The sequence below is a fragment of the Hippoglossus stenolepis genome, chromosome 13 (genome assembly GCF_022539355.2).
Source record: "Hippoglossus stenolepis isolate QCI-W04-F060 chromosome 13, HSTE1.2, whole genome shotgun sequence".
NCBI classification, from domain to species: domain Eukaryota; kingdom Metazoa; phylum Chordata; class Actinopteri; order Pleuronectiformes; family Pleuronectidae; genus Hippoglossus; species Hippoglossus stenolepis.
In genome coordinates this window covers 16,679,102-16,698,959 of record NC_061495.1, presented here as the reverse complement: position 1 = coordinate 16,698,959, position 19,858 = coordinate 16,679,102, and the positions used below count along the sequence as shown (strand labels likewise).

The 19,858-nt window shown below is 42.1% G+C and overlaps 1 protein-coding gene across 2 annotated transcripts; it reads right to left on the bottom strand.

Annotated features, from left to right (window-relative positions):
* Window positions 1-387: 387 nt before the first annotated feature.
* inpp4aa (inositol polyphosphate-4-phosphatase type I Aa) lies at window positions 388-19,784 on the bottom strand. 2 transcript variants are annotated; one of them, XM_047342730.1, is made up of 24 exons: window positions 19,654-19,784; window positions 13,536-13,807; window positions 13,386-13,430; window positions 12,147-12,265; window positions 11,927-12,043; window positions 11,351-11,430; window positions 11,123-11,244; window positions 10,575-10,664; window positions 10,336-10,483; window positions 8,643-8,773; window positions 7,825-7,929; window positions 7,624-7,732; window positions 7,491-7,508; window positions 7,201-7,387; window positions 6,149-6,430; window positions 5,911-6,058; window positions 5,444-5,476; window positions 4,845-5,017; window positions 4,578-4,701; window positions 3,897-4,164; window positions 3,714-3,811; window positions 3,527-3,639; window positions 3,282-3,436; window positions 388-2,787 (listed from the first exon to the last, which is right to left on the bottom strand). In XM_047342730.1, the coding sequence occupies exons 2-24, from the start codon at window positions 13,633-13,635 to the stop codon at window positions 2,655-2,657; spliced, it is 2,898 nt and encodes a 965-aa protein (XP_047198686.1). In that variant the 5' UTR covers window positions 13,636-13,807; window positions 19,654-19,784; the 3' UTR covers window positions 388-2,654. The 2 variants fall into 2 exon arrangements, with proteins under 2 accessions (XP_047198686.1, XP_047198687.1); XM_047342731.1 differs by lacking the exon at window positions 7,491-7,508.
* Window positions 19,785-19,858: the final 74 nt, after the last annotated feature.

Below are 19,858 nucleotides of genomic sequence, written 5' to 3'. Positions count from 1 at the left end.
GATCTATGTTACATACGCAAATACCGGAAGTACCATTCAGAGGAAACGCGTCGGTTGAAGTGCGACTTTTTTCTTTTCTTTTGTTAAATTTTCTTTTCTTTATTCTCCATTTTTCTAAATTAAATAGTCAGATTAGTTTTCATTATTTAGTTTTAATCGATGCACTTCAGCATTTCAACATTCCCTCTCTCAGGAGTCATGGAGCAAAATGAAGCCAGAGAGTTTCACTTTCAGTCTTGTGCTCTACTGAGTGTTATTATAGTTCCTTGTGGAATCTGTGAAAATGTAAAAAAGCATCATTCAGTTGTTTTTTTATGATGACCAACAAACAAACAAACAAACAAACAAACCCTCTTGAAGGAGGTAAAAATGAAGATAAGATAATGGTTTTACTCATGACGCCTCTTTTAATTCACTGGGACAGTAAATTAGCATCAACAAGCTTTTATTCATTATCCAGTTCCAGTTCCTACGTCTGAGGGGGTGCAGGCGTCTCCTGACCTCCCCCGTCCAGCCTGTGTGCATGTACAGCTCATCATAACTCACTCAGTAACAATGGATGAAACTATGACACCAGCCATATCGACATAAATACCTGTAAGCAAAATAACAACTGAAAAATAAAATTCACTGTCTCTGTCTCGTTTTGTACAATAAGGTACAGTAGAGTCCGCAGCAGGTAAACGGACAACAGAGGAGGTGTTGATGATGGTCGGTACGACGATACAATATGCATTATGTCAATTCAGTCGGAAAACATTTATCAAGTGCTCATTGCAAGAGTAAACTGCAGTTTTAATTTTCATGCAGGTTAAATTAAAAGAGATTTACATTTTTAAGACTGAAAGACAGCCTGATGTTTATTATTTTTTCTGGATATAACCTGCTGGAATGTCTTTAATATATTGATACTAATATTTTAGATTAGAATAATAAAATAATGTGATGCACAAAACTCAGATATCACATACGAAATCATTGTTTTACAAACACTGGTGAGTGAAGTGTCATATGTGTTTACTTTTCTGAAAGATCTGTGCTTGGTATAGTGTTGAATATTTGTGTGACTGAAGAGGAAAGATGAGAGGGAGAGACAGTGGGAGGAAGATGACAGACGGCAAATAAATCAGATAAACGACTTTAACAGCATCATGTTAAAGTGCAGGTTAGGTCCAGATAAATGTCTTAACAGGCAAAGAGTTTGAATGAAGCTGATGGATTTAAAGAACATTTAAAACATTTGGCAACTTAACATGTGGACAGCTCCAAATGGCAGAAGGATTTTTTCCCCTCACCACCTACTCAAGAATAAAGTCTTAATATTACAAGAATGAGGCAACCTCCTCCAAGTCTGTGTGGTTGTTTCTTCTGAATAGACAGTTTCTTACAGATTATTTGAAAAGACCTGATACCTGCTGGTTCCCCAAAGGATGAAGTAGTTGGTGCTTTATGAAACATAAAGTGAAGTATAAATGAACAAGCTGCTTCACATTCCTCATTCAAAACAGACAAAAGGCTGATTTTGCAGTATTCTTCCTCTAAAATGACACGTAGCATAACATTATACGACTTTATTCTTGTAATATTATGACTTGACAAATACGATGAATTGTTGATGACCTCAGCAGAGGCCCACTTTGCTATTGAGGCTGAAAATGAGGGAACTCTGCAGAGAGGTTGTGCCTAGTGTCGCCTTAAAGAATGAATTCTTATTTTTTATTGTCAACATATCCCATGAAAAATCTGAAAATAAACTGTGCTGGTCCTTTTCTCAATGTTTTCCAGCTTCTGTGCCGTCTCTGTAGCCTCAGGCCGATTACTTCCGAATGAATATTAGAAATTAGCCTCAAATATATAAATTCAGCTGGGAATTGTACTCAAACGTGTTCTTTGGGGAGGATTTTCACAGGTGTGTTGCTGTATGTTTGGTCTGCTGGTGAGTTTTTATGGCAGAAGGGTGGTTTACACGGGGTTGACTCACAACTACAGTACCCATGTTCCCCATAGTGAGGGAGGGATGTTATCCTGTGCAACAGTGTGGCTCACTGGTGTGTTTTTAATACGCTGTGGAGCCACAGTGGAACTCTATGTTACGACTGAATGGGCAAAATCAGGCTATGGAAACAGAAAATTCCTCTCGGCTGAATAAATTCATTGCTCTTCACGGGATATGTCGACAGTAATAACAGCTATAGAGGATTTCGAGCCTTATTCTGTAGCTGACAAACTGGTAACATCAAATAAAAGCAGTGTGGTCATGTATGGACACCTTCAACCAACATCGTCTTTCTACAGAATGGGATATTTGCACGTCTTATTTCTATTTACGTTAAAATCCAAAGCGGCAGTTCGCCTCCTGATGCTACGACTGGTCCTGCAGCTGGAGTCTGGACAATGGCTACAATGAAACACAGAAAGTATCTTCTGTTTGCGGCTGTGAAGTGGCCGTGTGTCGTTCTAGTACTGTTGAGAAGAGAGAGAGGAAACTGCTATAAAACGATCTACAGTAGCACTGGCACTTGGACATGAATCATCTTAACAGTGACTAAGCACAAAACAAAGGGGCTGTTGTTCCAGTCCGTGTTGTTTTTTTTTCTTTGTGTGGTGCCATCAGCATTATCCCCCTCCTTCAGTCTTTTTGGTTCAGTGTCCACTTAGGTCTCAACCTTCCCGTACGTCCCCTCTGGGGGGCGGTATTGTTTGGGGAAGGCCTTGAGCTGGAGAGAGTTAAAGGCGTATTTACGACATCCCACGTTCTTCATGGTGTTCTCTCTCCTGCAGCCCTCACTGTGGACACACACAACAGAGGCATTATATACATTCCCATTCAAATAGAGCCTGACCGTAGACTGTAGATAAAGCACAACAGCAATCACCACCTGGTGGTTGGCTGCGGTATAGGTCATAAACCTCGCCTCCTCAACGTTTCAAGATGATATGAGTAAAGATATACATTTACGTTTAAATTTTAAGTTGAAAAAATATGTTTATTTTCTTAATTCAAGTTATATATATATATATATATATATATATATATATATATATATATATATTTTTTGAAATAGTCATTTATAATAAACTTTTACAGTTAAACTGTATAATGTTAAGCCTCGGTAACATATCTTTGTGATAAGGGTTTGATAATGAATTGCTGCCAATGTTTTTCTAAAATATATATCAGCTGATATATCTGTATCTTGAATATTGGAGTCAGTATAGACCCCAAAAAATCTATATCACTTGGGCTCTATTTTCAAATTAGTGTGGGTGCAGAGACTGACCTGCGCATACAGTCCAGAGCCTGGTAGAAGACCTGCGGGGCCAGGGCGTGCTCCTGCTGCAGGATCTGACACTGCTCTAAGGTCAGAGACATAGCCGTGCGGTCCTTGGCACTCTTACAGCTGGTGAAACGCACTCCGTTCAGGCGGCGACATGCCTTCAGGGTTTAGAGAAAGATGTTAGAGGAGGAAAGATGGAGCTTTTTAAATTTCAGGGGCTGAACACAATGCATGAAAAGCACGTCTACCTCGGCCGCCTGCCACAGAATCTCCACGTTCTTGCTTTTCTTGGCGCTCACGTTCTGGCTCAGCAGCTTGAGCAGCTCAGGAAGACTGCTGGTGCTGTGGGAGCGGGGGAGGCCTGAGGAGATGACAGAGGGGGAAAATGAAAATCCCACTCACTGATGATAGTTTGATGAACGTGTGCAGACTCACTCTCTTCAGACAGGACTTCTTTAAACTGGTCGTAGTATGAGCTGAGGCGAGTCATGCTCTCCATGTTGATCACCTCTTGCAGTGACGTATCTCCAAACCTGGAAACATTTATGATATTAGAAGAGAGACATGGGACAGTTTTTTGCTGTTCACCTTTCCTTTGCTCCGCACTCAGTGACTCACTTCTCAGCCAGCGTCTGCTGTTCGTTGATCCCCACGTTGAAGAGGATGGGCTGCACGCGCAGCAGCATTCCGTTCTGGATCTCTCTCGGCAGGGAGTCAAACATCGCTCCGGGCATCGGAACCCTGACGTTGAAGCCGTTCCTGTTCCCTGTGATCACTGGCATCATGTCGGGGGCAAAACCCGAAGTAGCTTGTGTCACTTTGAAGGTGACGTTTCTCAGGTCCATCACTCCGACACTCATGTCCTCCAGCATGGCCAGCTCCTCGCCTTTAAGACAGGTGGGGTGAGGTGGCACAGAGCTTCATGATGACGTTAATTCACAGATATGATGTATGATATGTCAACTCAACATTCACAACCTAAATGATATAATATAGAAACACAAAGAACGCTGGCGTCTAAGCATCCATTCTGCATGTTTGTGTGCTTGTCTTTAAGGTGGCACAATATGTCAAAAACAGATTTTAATGAAATATGATGGAAAGAAAAATCTTGTAACGTTTTAATGAAGTTTGTACCAATATATAACCATTAAAACAACAATTTGGTTTATGACCTTTGAACTGTGAAGCCATTTCATTTCCTGCCTTCTGTCATTCATGTGTTGAACTTTTGAAAAACGTTTGGAACTTTTTGTGGACTGTTTGATTTCTTTACCGATATTCTCACAGTGGACTTACCATAGGTGCTGAGCAGACCCTCATACTGCACCAGTAAGCCGATGGTGTGCAGCTGCCTGAGGAAGCCCGAGTCACACAGACAGTTCCTCAGCTTGAGAATGAAGCCACAGATCAGAGCCGTCAGCTGTAAGCAGCACAAGTCGTATCAGTACAGTGACGAGCAGTCAAGTTTTTGTTTTGTATTTTCCACGTGTCATGACATGTTGTTTATCTGGAGCTATACATGCATTAAAAGACAGAACAGGTGGGAGGGGGAGGCTGACGGACCGTCTGGCAGAAGACGACGTCGCGGCGGTACTGCATGGTGAGGCTCATGGCGATGGTCGGGGCGCTGTCCTGCATCAGTAGAAACACCATGGCCTTCTTGGCTTTGTCGCTCATCAGAGAGACGCAGTCAGTGTGTGTGGTGAGGAGAGGATAGAGGGCGTCGCTCCACTCGCCTGCAGACACCACGCACAAGTTAAACTCTCACACACACACACACACAGGGTACATGCAGACACTGAACCTATACAGTTCATATAATATAAGTAATATAAGTTCATCTGCATAACTGAAATCCAAGAAACTAAAATATCAGAACAACATTTATAGATGTCATATGTTCTGTGAACCATTTTTTACCACTGAAGTAGTGGTCAGGCTAGTTTTTAACACCTTTGTATTCTGTTCTCAAAACAATAGTGGGATTGCCAGATTTCTACAATTTACTTTGTGTCTTAATTTAATTTCTTTTTGTGAAATCTTAAGCTTTAATAACAGTAATACAGTAGTTGGTCTTCTTCTTTTTTTTCTAAAAAATGTTTTTTTGTCTTACATGTGACATGCACAACATATCTGATTTGTAGAGGACATATTGCTCTCACCTGGGGACTTCTTCTCTACTTCTGGACTCTTATCTTCAAGTGAAATATAGAGAAATAAAAACATTAAATTAATAAAAAAAATTATTCTAGTTTTACTTTCAATTCTGCATTGTTTAATATTAACATTCAGCAACACTGGAGCAGCTTGAAGTGATGAATCTGCAGGTCTGGTGTGAGGATGACGAAGATGAAGGCTGACAGGTTGATGGTGACGAGGTGGATGCGCAGACAGTGATGATAATGGAGGACGACGTGATGGTTGCAGTAATGATGATGATGGTAAATCAATTATTTTATGGTCAGGATGTGGTTACTATGGATACCTCTTAAAGGCCATTCATTCATATGAAGCCTCTGGTCTTTGAGGACTGAGGTGAGATCAATTAGTACATGAATGACTGATTGTACCTCATTCACAGACTATACAGCAAATGTGTGTGTGTGTGTGTGTGTGTGTGTGTGTGCACCTTTCTTGGTGTTACTAGGCTCCTCGTCGGCGAGCAGGAAGACGTCCTCAGAGCTACTGTCACTCTGGAGTTTGTCTCGCTGCAGCAGCCTGTCCACCCTCTGGATCACACACTCCAGACTCTTATTAACATTTAACCAGTCCTTCTCCTGCATCAACACACATCATAAATGTTTAGTTTATTTTGTTCAGATAGAATAAAATAACACCTGAACAGAGGCCTCCAGACTCTGTCTTACCCACTCCTCCTTGTGTACATCTGCGTGCACGGAGGACCGCTTGTTTTTGCTCCCTTCGCTGCCCTCTGGAAGAGCCATGAGGCGAGAGGGTGAGGTGGCAGCACGAGACGGGGAGGTGGGGTTACGAGAGGGGGAGCGGGATGGAGAACGAGAGGAGGGTGAGAGGGAGGAAGACGATGGCGAAGGGGTGCGTTGCTGGATGAACTCTGGGCGGGCGGCTGCCAGGGCGAGGATGGCTGATGACAGGAGCTTGGAGTCGCACGCGGTCACTAACTGACGAGTCTGCAGGAGGAGAGGAAGAGGAGGAGGACAGAGAGATGAAATGTGCTTGTACAGGAGACAATAGGTGAAGGTAAATCAACTGTGTCTCTGAACAACTCTATTTGAAGCTAAGAACCTATGACAACTGGAATTACCGCCCTGCAGTTTTATGCCTCTGCCAGTCTACATGCATTTTTTTCCCAGGTCACTGTGATCTTTGACCTTTGAACACTGAAATCTCACAAGTTCATCTATGAGTTCAATTGACAACATGGTCAAAAGAAATTCTCTAAAGGCAGACTTGAGATAACGTGTTCAAGACCATTGACTATTGACCTCCTAAACCTAATCAGTTAGTCTGTGAGCCTAAATGGACATTTGTGCCTAATTTGAAAGTATTCATTCAAGGCATATACAGGATATCGCGTTGACAAGAACGGGACAGATGGACAGACTGACAACCTGAAAACATCCTGTGAACACTGGCTGTCGCCAACACGGAGGCAAACGCTAACGAGGCAATAAAAGGGTTTTGTGAAGTCAAAGTGACCTTGACCTGTGACCACTAAAGTCTAATCAGTTGATCTGTGAGTCCACGTGAATATTTGGACAAATTTGAAGATATTCCCTCAAGGGGTTCCTGAGATATCGTGTTCACAAGATTGGCACGGACAACCAGAAAACAAAAATCAAGAGTGTGCTGTATCTCTGCTTCAGATTTTCACTGATTCCTCTGAGTGTTGTGACATCAAACTGAGAAGAAACTGCAGCTCAGCACTTGATCGTCTTACCTTCTCTGTCAGGATGGCCAGGGTTCTCTCCAGAGCGTTGGCCGAGCGTTCCTTGGCAGCTCGCGACAGGCGTTCGGTGTAGTAACACACTTGTGTCTTCAGAGTGTTGATTTGACCAATCAGCTCCTTCGCTTTCACCACATCCTGAGGCTGATATGTCTTTGCTTTAGAGCCAGAGCCAGCAAAGCTTTGAATGTGCATTGACAGAAAAAAACGGAAAATAAGGAAAGTGTTGTATACACGGCAACTACAACACACAATCTGTAATCGACTTGTACACATAATCTCACCTCTCCTCCTCATATGTGCTGATTTATGAGAAGCAAGTAAACAAGAAATGCATAGAGTAAGATTAATTAATAACTTAATCACTAAAATCAAACACCACCAAGAACCACGTGTTTTTTGTTTTCCTCCACTCACTGTTTTCTGGCGTCCTCGAGCTTGTGCAGCAGTTTTCGGAGGCCGCAGCCTTTAAAGCCTTGGTGATGTGCTGCAGGAGCTCCGATGGTCACGACATCATATGTGTGGTCTGATTGAAGGGCAGAGTGTGAAATAAGATATTGAATCATCAGTATCACTAAAAGTCTGGACTCACATAATCGTGTGTGCACAGATACCCACCATAACCGGACTCTCCCTGTACTCTCATCCTCTGGATATGAAGGTTAGTGGGTATGAACTCCAGCTTCCTCTCAGCTTTCAAGGTGCTCGCCTTAAAGGACGGACCTGAAGGAAGGAGGAGGTCACAGAGAGGTCACATGTGTCTGTATATCATGAAGGTGAAGATAAAAGTTTATTTTGGACTGATATCAACATTGATTTTTTATTTGTTTTTCACTTAAAGACACTTCCACTTATAAAGTTATTATAATCATTAGAGATGGATTTAAAGGTTCAGTGTGTAGAATTTAGTGACATCTAGTGGTGAAGTTGCATGTTGCGGCTGAATACCTCTCACCTCATCCTCCCCTTCCAAACCAGAACCAATGGTAGCGTTCAGCTGTCACAAAAACTGAAAAGGTTTTTAGTTTGTCCAGTCTGAGCTTCTGTTAAAAACATGGCGACCTCCGTAAAGAGGCCCACTCCCGATGTAGATATAAAGCATTTAAATATAAAGGGCTCATTCTAGGGTAAAGAAAACAACAATTCGTACAATTTAGATGAAACACACTAGTGAAAACATCACTAGGATTATTCTATATTCAATTTCTGCCAAAAGATCACTTTCACCTAAATCTTACACACTGGACCTTTAAAAAATAGACAAATAGTCAATAATATAATCTTGTGTTGGACTCTTCCTGCCTGGTAAAAGCTTATCTATGTCCTGTCTCCACTTTAGTTACGTTCGTTTTTTTTTGTTCAAGATCTTTGTTTTAGATTTGACATGTGAAATCAGTGGCGTCTGTTTTTATCACAAAACAGTTTGTGGTTCTAACCTTTATACTCATGCAGGTCACTTATGGTCTCCTGGTAGGTGAGGATGATGGTCTGGTACTGAGTGATGATCTGCCTCCTGAGGTTTTCCCAACATGGAGACAGCTCGCCCAGTTCCTCCAGCTCACACACCCTGTGAAGCACAAAGGCATTAATGATTCAGACATCCAGCTAATGCACTGATGAGCTCGCAGCGTGAAGCTGGTGCAGCTGCTTCCGTTTATGTCTCTGAAATAAACACAAAGGTTGCAAGTCTCCATTTCCTCACATTATTAACATCACAGCCACCATTAAGATGGTAATGAAGATGTTGTTTTTGCTATGGAAGTTTCCTGGAAGCTGGTGAAAGGAGAACTCAGGCAGCAGCTGATGTCTTATGCGGAAGAGTTTAATGTGGACTTGATGCATCAAGGAGACCAGAAGGTGGAACAATATACAAACGCTAACAGAGTTACATGAGCAATTATCACCCCCAAGTCTGAAGATGTCTCCCACAGCATCCCAGTATATCTTCCTCTACTTGCGTCACCCATTCTAACAGCACATCCATGAATGGCTAGAATTGCTGTCACTCTCTATGTTACATGTAGGTGTTCGCAAACTATTGGATAGTTAAGCCTAAAGTATGCATTCCTAAATCACATTGTGTCCTTACGTCTTGCCACTGGTGAAATACGCAAAAGAGTTGAAGTTGGTGAAAGTTGAAGTTGGTGCCTCTCTGTCTGGAGCATCTGAGTTAGATATGAAAGTCCCTAAGCATAGACGCGACAATGTACTGTTGGTTTGCCCTTTATCTATAACCTGACCTTGGGTTCTGCTTAGAGAGAGAAGGGAGTATCTGTGGAATTAGACAGGCAATATTCTCCTGTACAGATATAATGCTATATACACTCTATACATAATATATAGTGGCATATACAGCAATGTGGGAGGATGGTCAAAAAGAACAACATCCTCTGGGGTAACAAAGATATAATGTCCCCAAGGAGACAAGAAAAAGATTTTCTCTTGATATAAACACACACTTAAAGACAATTATCATAATAATGATGCCATACTTTTATGATTGGACTTAAAACCAAGTCAGCATTTTCCTGAATTTATCCAGAGTGTGAGAATGAAAATGTTCGAGTCAGTTACTCCGAACATTTTCCTTTTCCTGCCACACCCCCAATAAAATGTCAGAGTGAGCCCATGTGAGAAAACTGCAGGAAAAACGAATTCACAGTGAGTGAGTGGATGTTTCTAACACACTACAGATGCGAAACTGAAAACCCCCCAAAAAGAATACAAATAGCTCAGGATGAAAAAAAGGTACCATAAATTTCAAAAGGGTTTCAAGGAATGAGGGCCGTCGCCAGTGTCAATGTTCTGAGAACAAAACCCCTGATTTCCACAGCGCACTTTATACGTCACGTCCAAGTCTCCTGCTTTACTCAGGTGCCCCCCCTCGGCTGAACGTACCGGACATTTTCCTTTTGTTGTAAAACATGTCTGACTCTCACAATCTCCTCCTTTATGCGTCCATAAATAAAACAAGTTAGAACCCGTCTAAAGACCTGACTGGAGCCTGACACCTGCATGACAACACTGCTGTGTGTTAAATCGTCACCACCTCCCTACAACACCATGTTGCTCCCACGGTGAGACATTCTCCCTCTGCTCATTCACACAGAGACAATGATCAGACGTTACCTGACGGCATCTTCCTCCAGCAGCAGTTTGACAAACTGCCGAGGGATGTGCAGGGAGAGGGCGCTCTCTGCCATCTGCTCCAGGATCCGCAGGTGGTTTCCATCCGTGGTAGGGAAACGGTACGTCCGAGACATGACGCCTCCGAACACTGACGCGGACACAACATGCAGCATACATTACATGAATCGAAATGATGCGAACCGGATGTCACCTGTTAATATTCAGATGGAAACACTCACCAGCCTTCAGCAGTGGATCTTTGCACAGGGACGAAGACTTGGATTTTATACCCATGGATTCAGTCAGGCTCTCATCAACAGGAGAACCATCTGACACACAACAACACACACACACACACACACACACACACACACACACACACACACACACACACACACACACACACACACACACACACACACACACACACACACAAATCCATCAGAACTTCACGTCTAACTTCCCTGATCTGTAACAACTGGACTCATCAAAACCGTATCACCAGAGTACAATATGGTGTCAGATATATGTTCTTGTTGTGCAACTGTTATTTATTATAAGCTGATTATTTTGAGTTTCTCATTGATTGTGTGTTTTTTTCCCCAAAAATTCCCTTACACAATTTTTCGTGTCCACAAACAACTAAAATCCTTGAGATAATAAGTGTGTTATGAAATAAGACGTAAACATAGAAAATGAGCTTGGAAAACAAATGAAGTAATGCATTGGTTGATTGATTTGAATGCTGATGGTCTTAATTGACAAAGCACTTTACTTAGTTTTTCACTCACTCTTCCATTGACAGTGTCTCCTCTCTGTAACCTCGCGACAGGAGCCCTCTGCTCGCGCTTCTCCTCTATCTGCCAGGCGATGACGGTGATGTTGCCCACGCGCTCGCTCTCCGCTGACCTGACACACAGCGACATCAAGTGAATCAATACCCCCCGAACTCGAAATTCAGCGTGTCATTAAAATCTTGTGGTCATTTACAGAGGAAATTGTCTCTGTGCGTTACTTGAGAGTCAGGTGCAGTCTGTGGTGTTTGTCCTGCAGCAGCTCCTTCACGGAAAACATGGACGAACCAAGCATGTACATCTGTGACATAAAAACAGAAGGTTTTAAATAATCTCCCCCATAAACGTGTAGAATGAAGGTTTTAAAGGAGACATATCCTGCTCATATTCATGTAGATATCCATAGTCTTGTAGTCCATTGCTGCAGCTCCTTTTTTCAGACTCTATCTGAAACACTTGGTTTTCGTTAGGGCTGTGTCGGTATCTTTTCTCACCGTGGTGATAAAGCAACATATTACTGCGGTTTCAGCAAAATAATGGCAAAAAGATGGTCATGATGACATCACAATGCACCGGAAGTATCGCCCAGACAACTGAACAGGTGCTTCAGGTGTTTTAGGACTTTAGGCTTTGTAACTTTGCAGAACAAAAAATCTTTACAACACACTTGAGTAAAGGCAAAAACAAAAAAAAGCACCATATGTCTCCTTTAATAAATAAGAATGTTCTTCACTTCCTAACATGGAATCAACAAGGTCAGTGCTTTTGGAAGAAATGATTCGAAGTCTGGGGCTCACCGTGCCCTGTGTGCGATCCTTCACATCATAGACGGAGAGCTTGACCTGAGTCTGCTGGTTGATCAGAGAGTCCTGAAAGAATGCTACACTGCTCAGGAAGATGGGGTTACTGGTCCCCTGCAGAAAGAGAGACAGTGGGAGAGAGAGCGATTGGATGAAGGAGTTTGGAAGTTTCCAAGATCCGACAGGAAAGAAGAAGGGCAAGCGAGCAATAGGTCACCTCAATGATTTCAGTTTGAGCGTGCTTGGTCCAGAAGGCCTGGGGCGGCGTGGTGCAGCTGATGGCGACAAAGCTGGTGGGCTTACGATCCAGAGATGGAGTAACCAGTTCACTGCAGGCTGCCACATAAAAAAAAACACAGGAGGAGATTACAAACTGCAGGATTTAGTAGCTGCATGGTCACTAATCCTCGGCCACGGGAGGAATGTACTTAAATACTGCATCTCTGAGTTGTTAGCACTTGTTGAGCAGCAGTTGCATTAAAGCTTTCAGGCTGAACGAGACGGTCAACAACATTTTCCACCAGTTTTAGAAGCAGCCTTCTCCCGTATTCAGCTACGGACAGTTCACACATGTAAACCAGATTTATTCTTCATCAGAAGTCATGTCTGACTTTATCTCACCCACGTCATGTTATACATTTGTGCCTCAGATATAAAATTCGTTGAATGTTCTAAAGCTTCAGTAGAATATTATTTGACAAAATACTTACACGTTACTCTGAATTGTTTTCCTAAAAAATGTAATTAAAGGTTTTTTTTATTGATTTGTTGGGTAAACTTTTTTTGCATTGCAGGTACATCCCTGGCCAGTAGGGGGTGCTGCAGCCTCCTCAGCACTTCCAGAATGTAAAATAGAAATATTGATTATTTCATGGTAATTTACTATTTAGGATGATAGATTAAAGATGGACGACATGACAGCTCCCTAAAAGTGAACCCAAATCATCTTGATCACTACCTGGTGGCTGGCTGCAGGATAGGTCGTAAACTCTGCCTCCCCCATGTTAGCAGATGGGACATGGACCAAACTAAAATGTCAAAGTACACCTCATATAAACTAGTTCTTATCACAATGACCAAATGTTTTTTATTTCTGTAAGTTTGGTTTTTAATTAATTAATTGAGGCTATAAATATGGGATGACTGACTCTTCATTGGTTGAATGTGCATAGGGGCGGCCCCTTGAGACCACGGCTCCACTCGTGATCATAACTGAGCAGACTCTGGCATCCAATTACATCAAAAGCTCAAGATGGCGGCACCCGTATCCTAAAAATGTTAGCTTCTTCAAGTGGAGATGCATTCTTCATCTTAATGTATAGTCTGGTTTGGGCCTTTTCATGTAATTTGTTAAGTGTACAAGTAAGTATAAATAATTTAGCATTACTAATAGATAGAAAAACATACACTGTTTTATCTACATGTAAAATATACATGAAGTGTATCGTTTACTTACCCACACTGAACTCCAGCACAGGCTCGTCTGGATCCTGGCTTTTGCCTGTAGGATGGAGAAAACAGGGGGTGGGGAAGCTCTTGTTATGTGCCCTGGTATTTCATCATCAGTGAAGTGAACAGGTTACCATGGCAGCAGTTACTTAGTTACCTGAGAGCGCCAGTCCCATCATCTCAGCAGAGAGATCAAACGTGTTGGCCCGGTAAACTGACCATGGCCGATGGCGGGGGCTGCGCTCCCTTCCGGACATGGTTTCACGTCAGGGGACGGGGATTGATTTTGTATTAGAGAGACCGTGGAGTAGAACAGCTTGGAGCAGGACACAAATCCAATCGTCTTGTCACGTCAGTCCTTTGAGATATATGTGCGTTGGTTTCCCTTGTGTGTTGATCCGAGCGGTCACACGTTCGTCAATGACAAACCTGCAAGAAAACGAGAAGAAAACACAAAATAGATCATCATCTGTCCTCAAAGAAACTGCTGAGACACACTGCTCATATTACACCCATTGATAGTGATGTCATCCTTTCATCAATGTGGCAGAAAAACATTAGAAAAATTAGAAAACTGCTCGTAATTAGTCATTTAAAGGACGCCACTGGCTGCACACATCCACAGCCTCACATCACCGCCTTCTTCTATTCACAAGGTTAAAGTGATAAAAATCGCTGATGTAATTTGGCTGTTTGAAGTCTGAACGTTCCACTCTCAGATGAACATCGTATGAGAGGTTCTGCAGTTTCCTGTTTGAACTCCACTTATTCATTCCCCTTTGTTAATATTCTAATATAAACAGTGAGAAAAAGCCTCTGTGCGGAGAAGTGAGAGTTTTCACACCACATGTAGGAAATGAGACACAGCAGCAGCAGACCGACTCCGTCTCCTGATGCTATTTTTTCTCGTGTGATGTTTTTCTTAATTTGAAAACAGAGTTCTGCTCTGCTCACAATGATCATCAGACCGACAGGAAACAGAAAACCTTGTGATAAGAAAGCAGCAAGAACCTCCTTTTACCTATTTTACAACCAGCTTCTCACACAGATTTGTGACTAAACATAACTTTAAATTCATAATTTCATGACCTTCTCATACAGTATATAAGAAGAATTCAAATATGGTAAATGGACTGTATTTGGATTGTGTTTTAGTCTTATCGACCACTCAAAGCGCTTCACAGTATCTTGCACTCAGGCACGTGGACTGGAGGAGCAAGGATCGAACTACCGACCTTCTGGTTAGTGGACAACCTGCTGTACAGTATGTGGTCCTATGTCTAGACAGTGTCAATAATAATAAAAGGCCTTCTAGAAGTTTGTGGACAAACAAAAAATTACTGTATGTGTAGGAATGAAAATGATATTGAGGATAAGCGGTATAGATAATGGATGTTTGCTCCTGAGTGAAGGTTGTGGTTTTAAACTCTTCTTTATGGTCAGAGAATAACAAAGACTTGATAAACAATAAAACATTTTACAATTGTAAAGTAAATCATTTACGCATTATACCTCCTCACTGTGCTGCACAATGCCAAAGCAATATATCAATATATATTGGACTTTTGTTATATTGATGAAAATTATATTGCGATAATTTTGTCTCTCATGTTTGATCCCACTTTTCAAAGTAAAAGGTTTTCTAATGCAAAATCCTTCATGTAAAAGGCTGCTCATGTTTCTACCTGGCTTACAGTGCACCTTCAACAAATGACCTGGAGCAGTGAGACACAGGAAACTGAATGTGCCAGCATCGGAGATTTGGCTGCTCTGAAATATTTATATCCTCTGCTGATTCATTTCCTCGCTGTGTTTCTCTCTTTGATTCACTTTGGCTTAATATTTTCTCTTGATTGAACTGATAGAAGACAAAAGACGTTTCGGAACCACTGCCGGGCCTTCACCTCTCCACACTGCTATATGTTTATAAGCTCCAGAGATGCCTTTCACGTGTCTTTCTCTCTCTCAAAAAAATTGATCCGATCTATATTTTTGTCCTGTCTGGTCTTTGTCCTTGTTTAAATTTGTCTCCCTGCAGTTTCTCAGCTGGTATCAGTGGAAACCAGGACGTTTATTTCAACAAACAAATAGAAGAAGAAATAAGAAAGAGGAAGAGAAACACCTCTAAATGGACTGCAGTAACAGTACATAGAGCTTTTCCAGCCTTATCGACCAAGTCGATAGTCAGTAGACTAGAAGTCTACTTTCGTCCATTCGCAAATGCTGCAAAGCACCTATTCTATCACACACCATTCACACATTGTCGGAGGGCTGCATGATTGTTGCCAAAATGGCAAATTGTATCTGTTATTTATGATGATTATTATTCATTGGTTTTAAGGACAAACGATTGTACTATTACTGCACCCTCACATTTATATAACAGAGCCCTGCCCTCACCTTAGTGTTTTGCTATACATTCCTACTAATGTACAAATCTATACATGCTGTACTGGTGGGCCTCTGAGGTTAAAGGGGGCCTCAAGCCTCCGAAGTTTGGTTCAGCTCCTGTTAAGTACAACAAAGCATTGATATGAAGCACAGAGCAGTGATTGGAGGAGAGAAACATGGAAGAAAGGACAGAAAAAAAGAAAATGTAAAAGGTTAAGAGGGGGAGAAAGGGAGAAAGGGAGAAAGGGACCCAGCGAGTGGTCTGATGACTAACGTGAGCTGAAAACTCAAATGGCCCCAGAGAGGAGAATCTTAACATTTCCTGTGGCATGTCAGAGTCAGTTAACATTTCCATTTCACCTCTGTGTGTGTGTTGTTTTTGCTTAGCGTGATCAACTGAAATAAATGTCACTTCCCTTTCCAGCCGTATTATAAACAGACCTGCTCGACCGAGGTGATATCACGTACTGTGTGTGTTTATCTGTTTTGTGTGTGTTGCCATTTGTCCGATGACAAAGGGTGAACGACTGTGTGTGTGTGCTACTGTGCATTCATGTGTAATGACTTCAGTTAGGATGTCTATTTTTACACGTGAGCGTGGTTTGACGTCACAAAGCCCACGCACAAGAAAACACCATCTCCCAGTGACACACACACACTCACACATACGCAAATGTGACAGTTAAAGTGTGATGATCTTTGCCACTTTAATCTCTGTTCTGGCAGCTTCATGCGAGACGAAAACAGATGACGATTACAGCGGGGATGCTCTGCCTCATTAGGCTGAGGGGCATTAATTGTTGGTGGGAGCTGTCTTTTAACTTCTTGTGATCTCCGCTGCCTGTGGCACTGTGGGAAACTCTCTGGGAAACCCGGAGTGGACCCACTGCTCAACCACAGGATGTCACAGATCTTCACTGGTTCAGTCATCAGATACATGCGGTCTGCTTGACGGGAGACCAAACCGCCAGGAGTGGAGCTCAAACTATCTGTTAACCAATCAATCAATGGGCAGGATAAAGAAGTTACAGTTTTGATAATTGTTTTGTTATTTAAATCATCAAACTGGATGGCTTCAAATTGTAGACTTGGTGTTTTTCTTTCTTTTACACTGAATATGTTTCGACTAGAAGTGCATCAACTGGGAATTATCTTCACTATCGTTAAGTCCGATTGTTATTTTCCTGATTAATCGATTAAAGAATTGGTCTATAAATTCAAATCAAAAGCCACACTGTGACCAATCTGAACTGAGGCCCACATCTACTTGTCTCTTCCAAGAAGGGCTGAAAATAAATGGAGGATTAAATTATTAGTCAATTGTCAGACATAATTATTATTAATAATAATAAAACCAAATGTCCAATCAGCAGTCCACAGCATTTGAGAGGCGTTCTGATATCGATATTGGCATTGATACTGCTGATAATACCAGGTTGGGCCTTGTCAACTATGCAAATCTATGTACCGATCTGATACCACCTCTTTAAAGTATATTATTTTCACCAAGATAAAACTGCCACTTTCTTTTCCAGGAAATCACTTCTTCTTCGCTGATCCCAAACAGCAGTTGTGTCAAACTGTCACTGACAGGTGCTATGACTTCCAGTGGTGTAGTGTTAACAAAAGCAATTTGGCAAAATGTAATGCTGGAAAGTCCCACAAGTCAAACAGCAAGACTTCAGTTTTGAGGGGTGTTGTGTATTCCTACATTTATTTATTTGAGTTCTTTTTCTTTTATGACTGTTAAACTAGAAAATAAAAGTAATTCAATGACAAGCATTATCTGTATTCCAGGTTTAACCTGAGTCAGGCCATACAACAACAAAAGCAACCATCACTTCCATAGGGGGTTAGTAGCATACAGCTATTAAAATATGTTATATAAGTTGTTTTTTTTAATCCACTGGTATCTGGTCAGTACTTTTTATTGGCCTATACGCAAAGTCCAGGCTTCAGATTTAGTACCGTGAAAGAAAAACGATATTAGAACATCTGGAAAGAATTTATGATGTGATACATTGAAGAAGAGAAAATCCACCCAATGAAGAAGCTAGAATCAGTGAATGTTTTGTTATTCTAGCTTCCAACGCAAGTAATCCCCTACAAAAATATTTAATAATAATAATGTCTGACTAATCAATCATCCATTTGTTTTCAGCACCTCTTGGGAGAGTAGATGTGGGCCTCAGTTCATATTGGTCATAGTGTGTCTCATTATTCTGGGTTGAGGCCCTATGACAGCAAACAACCCCACTGACGAAGTGCCACTGAGCAAGAGGCTGAAACCCATCCAGCTCCACAGGTGCTGCACGCCGCTGTACGTGACTTCTGACCTCAACAAACCAAACCAGGTAAGGGCGGAGACATGTTTTGGTTTCTCAATCTTTCAAGGAAGGTTTAAGATGGTGAAAGCGGAGAAGAAGCAAGATAACAAAAGGCTAAAAGATTCAGGCGGTCCTCCCTGCAGACGGTCCTCTGGGGCGGTACGGAGACAAAAATGACCCAGTTAGAGCGGCTGGCGGCACACAGCTGGCCCCGTGCAGCTGCTGTCAGAACCGGCTGCACTGCAGTACCTCTCTCTCTCTCTCTCTCTGTCAGACCTCCTTTAACTCATCTCTCCCAAATGTCTCATTTCCCACTCGTTCTGCTCTGTCATCAACCCTGTCCCCTCTGTAAACCTGCTCTTCTTCTCCACATCCATCTATTGATTGAGTCCAGAGCTGAGCTGTGCCAAACGGACGTCCCCGGAGTCTGATCTGCAGTCGTCTATTTGATGAAGAAATGTCACTCGGGTGCGCTGTAAGCAGAACTAAATGTTTTTTTGATCCGAGTGATGGAAGAGGAGGAGAATATGCAGATGAGTTTACTCCCAAGTGGGAAAAAAACATTTATCCACGACGGCAACTGGAAGTGACACCATGTGAAAAGAAGCTATGGGAGAAGTGAACATCAGAATATGACACCATGGAGGATGATGACGATGATGAGGACGATGATGATGATGATGATGATGATGATGATGATGATGATGATGATGATGATGACGATGATGATGACGATGCTTAGCTATCAGGACGAACATTCAATGAACAAACCACAGTGCACATGAGCAGGTTCAGAAGTCTCTCAACATGCTTTGTTCAATCGCTTTATCAAAATCTTTATCCAAAACACAACAGCACAGACAGATGAAAAAAATAATACATATACAGCTGGAAGTTGACAAAATAAGAGCTTGGTTTAATTCAGCTTCCTCTCTCTCTCTTATAAATAGAGTAAAAACGGTGATTCAACAGATCAAATCTAATCCTTTACGCTCGGCTGTGAGCATCTGGGGAGGCCTGCAGGGGCATGACACTCAACATCTGGTATTACACTTAATGTGCTTTTAAAAATATACATACATATACATGTGATAAGCAACATGCTCCTGACACATCAGCTCTAATGTTTTTCTATGCACCACAGTGGGTGTCATCCAGGTCAGGGGCATACAAATAAACAGAGCAGAGCTGTCCAGTGTAAATCTATTTATGGCAGGAACATATTATCCACTTTCTCATTCACTGACACTGGGACAATAACAAATATTGCGTCATGGTATGAGCTGATGCTGAGGCTGTGTGCTGCTGCAGGGTTTTACACACCGTCCTGCACACTCCCATACAGGCCACAGTACATAGATATATATATAAAAAAACACACACACACTCGACATTAAAGATGAGGCTATAGCTGAGAAAATGTCTCATTGGGATGCTGTTCATCATCGACAGCATCACAGAGAACAAACGCCCTCGAACAAACCGTGACACGGTGACACGCACAGTGAGAATGAAAAATAATAATGGATAAATGATAAAAGAATCAATGTGTCTTACCGTTGAGAGCAAGGCGATGGTTTCTTGTCATATTGATGCGCATCCTGGTTCCACACTCGACGACGTCTGCAGCTAGGACTCGCCCTGACTCCCTGTGACACAGCCCAACGTAATACCTCCACTGGCTGCAGCTCTCCACTGTGTCCACACGGAGGCGCTGTCCACCCAAGCGGCAGGGACGACTGTGCTGTTGTTAATGGGTGGA

What these genes read in the sequence shown, in the direction of transcription:
- inpp4aa (XM_047342730.1), bottom strand. Translation starts at nt 13,635, where the DNA reads ATGTCCGGAAGGGAGCGCAGCCCCCGCCATCGGCCATGGTCAGTTTAC. An exon ending in ATGTACACAAGGAGGAGTGG is followed by an intron (nt 6,059 to 6,148) that starts GTAAGACAGAGT and finishes GTGTTGATGCAG; the next exon opens with GAGAAGGACTGGTTAAATGT. An exon ending in GGGTCTGCTCAGCACCTATG is followed by an intron (nt 4,165 to 4,577) that starts GTAAGTCCACTG and finishes CCTGTCTTAAAG; the next exon opens with GCGAGGAGCTGGCCATGCTG.